At 32.5% G+C, this 7,457-nt stretch overlaps 1 protein-coding gene across 1 annotated transcript in view; it reads left to right on the forward strand.

Annotated features, from left to right (window-relative positions):
- LOC140670361 (proto-oncogene tyrosine-protein kinase ROS-like) overlaps positions 1-7,201 on the forward strand; it is a 55,992-nt gene extending 48,791 nt beyond the window's left edge. Inside the window, exons 6-10 of the mRNA XM_072900921.1 lie at positions 4,675-4,804; positions 5,210-5,508; positions 5,693-5,916; positions 6,119-6,586; positions 6,836-7,201. Coding sequence (XP_072757022.1) covers positions 4,675-4,804; positions 5,210-5,508; positions 5,693-5,916; positions 6,119-6,586; positions 6,836-7,201 — 1,487 coding nt within the window. The remainder of the gene's footprint in view (positions 1-4,674; positions 4,805-5,209; positions 5,509-5,692; positions 5,917-6,118; positions 6,587-6,835) is intronic.
- Positions 7,202-7,457: the final 256 nt, after the last annotated feature.

Genomic DNA, 7,457 nt, shown 5'->3' on the forward strand with positions numbered 1-7,457 from the left:
TCTGGAAGTCAGGAAATGTATTTTTTTGAAAAGGTTAATAAATTATATTAATCGATTAAGATTTTAATTTTATGCATTTATTAAAATAAAATGAATATATATATATATATATATATATATATATATATGAGATTTAGAAAATTATTAACATTATAATTAGATTAATTAAACTTATTAATGGATCGAGTGTGTGTGAGTGTTTTTTGTGTGTGTGGGGGTTCGCGGGTGTTACATTAATTCGGAAGAATGTCAGTCAGATAAATTGGAAATAGAGAAAAAAAAGGGGTTGTTACCTGACTGGTATTTATACAATAATACTTAAAATTTTAAGGGAAAGGGGAGGAAAGAAATTATAATTCCTCAAAAGTAATCGTGGAAGGGGGAAATTTCTTCCAGAGAGCCTCTATTGGAACAGCGAGGGGATATTTATGACCAGGGAGGAACCACGGGATAACGGATCCCGCAGGGTTGTATGTAAGGACAGAGTACAGTGTTTCTAAATCGACAGGGCTAGGTTCGATTGTATACAAACCGTCTGGAAGGGGATGTCGGATTTCTGGGAGGTTGTTGATTAAATATTAGAGAGGATCCAGAGGGGGGGGGGAGGTGAGGAGGTTCTTGGTGCTTGAAATTATTGGGTTGTTCTCTTTCGGTGAAACTTGCGTTTTCTTTCTCGAGGTCGACGACGACCTCGGCAATCTCACGAAGGGTCTCTCAAATTTGATCTGATTCTTCTTGAGAATCAGGTAAATTGAGAGGGGAAGATAGGGGTGATTCGCCCAAAACGATAGTGGAAGCTGCTGAGGGTGGAGAGGGTTCAGAGGTAGAGGGAGTTTCGTTGGAAGGGCCCGATAAATCGAGAGGAGATGGGGAGGGTTGCTCGTGAGAGGACGATGCTATGGGGTGTGAAGGGGGAGAGGGATCGATGATGATACGAGGAGATGGGTCAGGTGAGCGGAATGGTTCCGGCTCTCTTGAAGGAGGAATGTTTATTGAAATAGGAGGGGAAGTGTCAGTTTTTGTTGGGAGTTTTGTTTGTTTAGATATAAGTAAATTATATAACTTTACATTAATTTTTGAAAAGTCTACAATGAAATTCTTATCCACTAAGGCCCTAGCTGCGTCTCTGACTGTGCGATGGTTACGGCGCCGTTTGTTTACTTTGGCGCCTGACATAATTCTCTTGAGGGTGGCAGGATCTACTATGAACGCGAGGAAATGTTAATAACTTATTTTTCTTTGGGGAAACAGTTCTTGGTTAACTTATTTGTTAAATTACAAAACTAGTAAGAATAACGGGACAAACCGAGAGCAAAATAATATAGAATACTGTCGATAATAAGTTCAATAGTATTAAAAAAGAATGACACTAATATTAAAATAATAGGCTTTAAATTGGTTGTAGTAACAGTACGATTGTACAAATTAACAAGGTTTTATTCTCAATATTAGGATGAACGAGGAAGGGGTATAAGTTCCCTTAACTATATTTAGTAACCTGAGTGGGAATTCCGGTACACATAAATACAGATAGGAAGAAAAAAACAGAAGGATTAATTTTAAATGAATTTAGTAACCTGACGTATGAATGTCGGTGTACATAAATACAAGGGTAAAGAGAAAAATAAAAGATTACCTCTAACTGTATTCAGTAACCTGACGTATTAATGTCGGTGTACATAAATACAGGGGTAAAAAAAGAAATGAAAAGATTACCTTTAACTGTATTTAGTAACCTGACGTGTGAATGTCGGTATACAAAAATACAATGGTAAAGAGAAAAATAAAAGATTACTTTTAACTGTATTTAGTAACCTGACGTGTGAATGTCGGTATATATAAATACAATGGTAAAGAGAAAAACTAACTGTATTTAGTAACCTGACGTGTGAATGTCGGTGTATATAAATATAGGGGTAAAAAGAGAAATAAAAAGATTACCTTTAACTGTATTTAGTAACCTGACGTGGGAATGTTTGATACTCTTTGTTATTAAACTTTTAATTCGGACTCAACCACTTCACGAAGAATCTGCGTTAAATATAAGTCGAAACACACGTCGCGGAATCGAAAATATTAATACTCGAAGGTGTTAATACTCGAGTAATTAACAAGAAGATAGAGTAATTAATTCCACGTCTCGAAGCCGAGGTCGATGAAAAATAGTTAGTACCGGACGAGAGATAGAACAGTAGTCTTGATCGCGGCGCATTTCTTCGTATTAAATACTAGAATTCGTACCTCCTCTCCATTGGACAATTGGACGAATTAGAATTTTAATTAATGCCCTCATGTGCCTAGAGGGTGTTTCTTTCGACTTCGAGTCTCAGAAATTTCTTCTCTATTGGTTCAAGAATATTTTCCGTTTGGCCAATGAGGAGTTTGGTACCGTCAGAGTCGCTTATCGCTATTTAGAAATTTATTATAAACAGCTGTCACTTTAGATGGTCTGTCAGGCGAGCTCTCTTATCGAATACTTCTTAAATTTTCGTCGCCATTTCAAATTTATGATTGCAGTTCTAAACAACTGCTTCGAGTTACGGTGACTCTGTTTTATTTAAAATTCTTTTGGAGTTTAGAGAGCCGTTCAAGTGTTTATACTTTATTCGATTTCTAAGACTTCTTTGGTTGTCTTATTTAGAGTTGGTCTCGCCTTACGGAGGTTTGTTAAAAATTTTGTTATCCACTTAACGTAATATTCGTGGAGTGTGACTAAAGTGATACCTCTCACGGTTTGATATTTCGCCGTAGAGCGTTCTTAGAATCATTATCTCTAAATGTTTATGCATTTCTCTCGAAAAGAAAGAATCGTGAAGTATACAGGACGTAACAATAATAATATAATAGAAATAATATTAAAAATTATAAAATATTTAATGGGAACCTTGTGCTTGCATTTCGTTTACTAGTTTTTCAATATCAGGTTTTACAGCAGTTAAAGACAGTCTCAAAGTTGGTTCTACTTGTAAACGGTTTCTATATTTTGTTTTTATAGCAGTAAGAGCAGAAAATGCAGTTTCACACAAATAAGTTGAATGAAAAGGAAGAAGTACTTAAATGCTTTTTCACTCAATATTATATAATAATATAATTCGTAAAGAATACTTTACGAATTTGAATCCAAAAAGTTGTTATATTAATTGAGATACTTTTTAATGTTTTAAGATGTAAATCAGAAGACAGTTCAATAAGTTGTTCTTGCTCTGAAAATGATAATTTGTTATTGTCATCTGGTAAAAATGGATCCATAATCTATAAATTTCCTGACCTAAGATCAGAACTAGCTGGAAAATAATCTTCAAAATTTTTTTGAAGATCTTGAATGTAATTATTAATATATAAGATACGTCTTGTGTGTTTAAATCTTTTGTGTTGGAAATGTGTTCTGAGAAGAGAGGAAACATATTAAAACAATTTTCTTGTGTTTTTTTCTCCCACAATTTTAGTTTTTTTTTAAATGAATCAATTCTATTTCCAAAATCAAAAATTGTTTTTGATGGTCCCTGAAGACTAAGATTTAATTCATTTATCAGTTGAATATGTCGGACAAAAAAGCTAACTTTGCTAACCATTGCTGATCTTTGAAATTATTAGCTAAATGTGACTTATTATTAATAAGAAATGTAAATACTTTTTCTCTTAGTTCATAAAGTCTATTTAAAACTCGTCCTCGAGAAAGCCAACGAACCTCTGTGTGCAGAAGCAGCTTTGTGTGAGTTGATCCCATTTCTTCACATAAAATTGAAAATAGTCTTAAATTAAGTGCACGGCTTTTAATAAAATTCACAATTTTTGCAGCACTTTCTAAAATGCCATAAATTTCAGTGTTTATACGTTTTGCGGCAAGCATTTTTCTATGAATAATACAATAAGTTATATGTATATTTTCATCAGTTTCTTTTTTAACTAAACTTATAAGTCCAGATTTTCTACCTATCATTGCAGCAGCACCATCAGTACATAAACCAACACATTTAGTCCAAGACAAATTATATTTTTGTATATAACCATTTAAGACTTTAAAAATTTCATCATCAGTTGTATGACATGGTATTTCTAGGCAAGTCATAAATTCTTCACAAGCACAGAGCTTTTCAAAGTAAATATATTTAACGTAAACTAATAACATAACTTTGTTTGTTATATCAGTGGACTCATCAACTTGAAGAGAAAACCATTTAGATTGTTTCACTATTAATATTAATTGATTTTCTACATTTGAAGACATAACTTTAATTCTTCGTGTAACTGTGTCATTAGAAAGAGGTATGGACATCATTTTTTGGAACGATTTTTCTCCCAATATTTCACGAGATGCATCAACAATACATGGCAAAATTAAATTTTCGCCTATAGTAAAAGGTCTCTTCGTTTGAGCAATTCTCAAAGATATAATGTAAGAAGCTTTCAAACTAGCTTTATTGTGTTTAGAAAATGTTTGCATTATTTTTTTCCTTGATTTTAGCTAAGATTCTTTACGTTTAAAAAAGTCAGTAGACCTACCAACATAATCTTTGTGTTTGGATTCAAAATGGCGGAGTAATTTTGCCGGTTTCATTGCATCATTGCTTAATATTTCAGCACATATTACACATTGAGGTTGTTGAACATCCATGTCTTCAATGTATGTAAAGCCATATTTAATATAGTCTGAATTGTATTTACGATTCGCAGCTTTTCTACACTTTTGTCCACTTGTAACTAATCTCTCTGACAAACTGAACAGTATCAAAGAAACTAAAATTGTGACTCAGACAACGTGCAACGTTTTAGAAACATCTGAAAAACATTTGAGACAAAAGAAGTATGTTTATTCGTTTCGTGGCTCTTTCTCCGTTCTTTTGTTAAGGTAATGTTACACGGTGTGTGATTCGGCAAGCCTAGCGCGGCTCATACAAACTCCGAGCCTATGTGAACATGTCATGAGACGAACCTCGATAAGTAGCGAGTAGCGTGTTTCTTTTGACACGGCAAGTCGCGAGCCAAGCTCTCCGACCACACGCCGTATAATAGCATCATTTAGTATGTGCGTCCCCTCCTATCAATACAACTCAAATAATTATTGAAAATATAGAATTACTTGAAAAAAAAGAAAAATCAAAGAAAAATCAAACATCAAATACAATATATACAAGTTTTGCTCCTAGGACCTGTATTAGTTAAATTGGGAACCTGTGCGAACAAAGATTCATAGAAATGATTTGTATAGATTGGAAAGTTTAATTGTCAAATATAATTACAAAATGAATAATCAGACTGATATAAACGAAGATTGGAATTTATATTATAACGGAACAAAAAATTACTATTGGATAACTACAAAAGAAATGAATCAGAAATATCAATTTAACGTGCTGGCTGAAAACGTTTACGGCTTTAGAGACTGGAGTAACTCAAGCGATGTTATTGATTTAACAGAAATATTTGCTACGCATTATGATCTGATAATAATATCAACGATCGCGGGTCTTACTATTGGTGTATATTGTATTTGTCATTTGTATTATTGTAAGTATATTTGATATAAATTTTAGACTTTAATTTCATATTATTTTAAATTTATATATGTATAGAAAATGTTCTGTGAAAATAGTTTACCTGTTGAAAATAATTTTAATTTTACAATACATAAAATTAATAATAAGTATATATACATAAAATTAATAATGAGTATAATAACGTTATTTAACAGCATACCGAAAATGGAAAGAAAATAACAATGAACAAGTTTCGCCTTCAACAATGACCAACATCGAATTAGCAACTTTAGACGAAATACCTCAAACCGGGAACGTCCAATCTAATGCGATGTACGCTTCTAGATTGCAATTTAATCGAAACGAACTTACATTAACCATAGTCGAAAAAAAGCAAATTAGTCTAACAAAGCTTATAGGTAGTGGTGCGTTTGGAAAGGTAAAAAAATAATTTTTTATTAATTAAATGTATTTTTGAAGACTTTTGTTAATTTTTTAATCACAAAATTTTGAAATAAAGACACATTTTTTAATAAAAACAATTTTAAAGTTCAAATTGTTTTTTGTAAGCAGTTTAATAATTTAAATTTATATTTAACGTATATTTTATCGACTTGTATTGACTATAAAATATCTTGCAGGTTTATCAAGCAACTGTCAAAAATTTAGAAGAGCCGGGCCCAATGCCTGTCGCCATAAAGACGCTACGCAGCAATGCTTCCTCGCAACAGATAACGGAATTTTTGCGAGAAGCTAAGTTTATGAGTCATTTTCGTCACACACATGTTTTAAGATTATTGAGCATCTGTATAGACGGAGATTCACCATGGCTCATATTAGAATTAATGGAAGCTGACTTACTGACATATTTGAGAGAGAGTAGGACATTCCAACCATCAAATTCACAGGCTTTGCGAGTGCAAGACTTATTTGCCATGTGTGAAGATATTGCTCGAGGTTGTTGCTACTTAGAAGAACTACACTTTGTGCATAGAGATCTCGCCTGTCGAAATTGCTTAATATCCTCGAGAAACCGCGAAAATCGTACAGTGAAAATCGGTGATTTCGGACTAGCTAGAGATATTTACAAGGATCATTATTACCGCAAAGTAAATATACAATTATTTAATAAATAAAGTAATACACGTTATAGACACGTAAGTGAAAATAAAACTTTGCTTTCTATTTTTACATTGTAATAATATTATACATTTGTAAATTGATTTGAAAAAAAAACTATTTTTATTAGTATAATATATGTAGAAAAAATTATTTAACTTTAATTGCACATATTTCTAGTTTTAAAAATATGTAAATGCTTTTGGCAAAAGATTTACTGCGCTAAAATTATGTTTTAGAGAGGAGGAGGTTTACTTCCTGTTCGCTGGATGGCACCAGAATCTTTAGTGGACGGAATATTTACTTCACAAAGCGATGTTTGGGCATTCGGAGTGCTAATGTGGGAAATTATGTCATTGGGTGAGCAGCCTTATCCCGCCAAAAGTAATGACCAAGTATTAGAGTATGTGCGCTCGGGAGGCAAATTGCCGAAACCTCTCAACTGTCCACCGACATTGTACGAATTGATGCAGCATTGTTGGAATGTGGCGAATGATAGACCAAACTTTGTGTTTTGTCTCAATAATATTGTGTCTTTGAGAAACAGCACAGAAGATGCGACACTTAGCTCAGTTGATGTTATCAGAAGTGGAGAAATAAATTAAATTGTAATTCTTTTATATGCATATCATTGCATAGTGGAATAAATTTTTGCAAATTGATTATATAGATTAAAGATAGAAGATTGCAAAATAATAAAAATATTGTTCTTATTTTTGTTATATTCTATAATACATTTACTATTATATTAAATTATTTGTTTTATTAATTACAATGTGATTATGTTAATCGGATTATAATATAAGGTTAATATATACAGTGCAAAGATTGTAGGGTAAACTCGGGTAAGATGGCTATAGT

Source organism: Anoplolepis gracilipes, chromosome 10 (assembly GCF_047496725.1).
Source record: "Anoplolepis gracilipes chromosome 10, ASM4749672v1, whole genome shotgun sequence".
Lineage (NCBI taxonomy): Eukaryota > Metazoa > Arthropoda > Insecta > Hymenoptera > Formicidae > Anoplolepis > Anoplolepis gracilipes.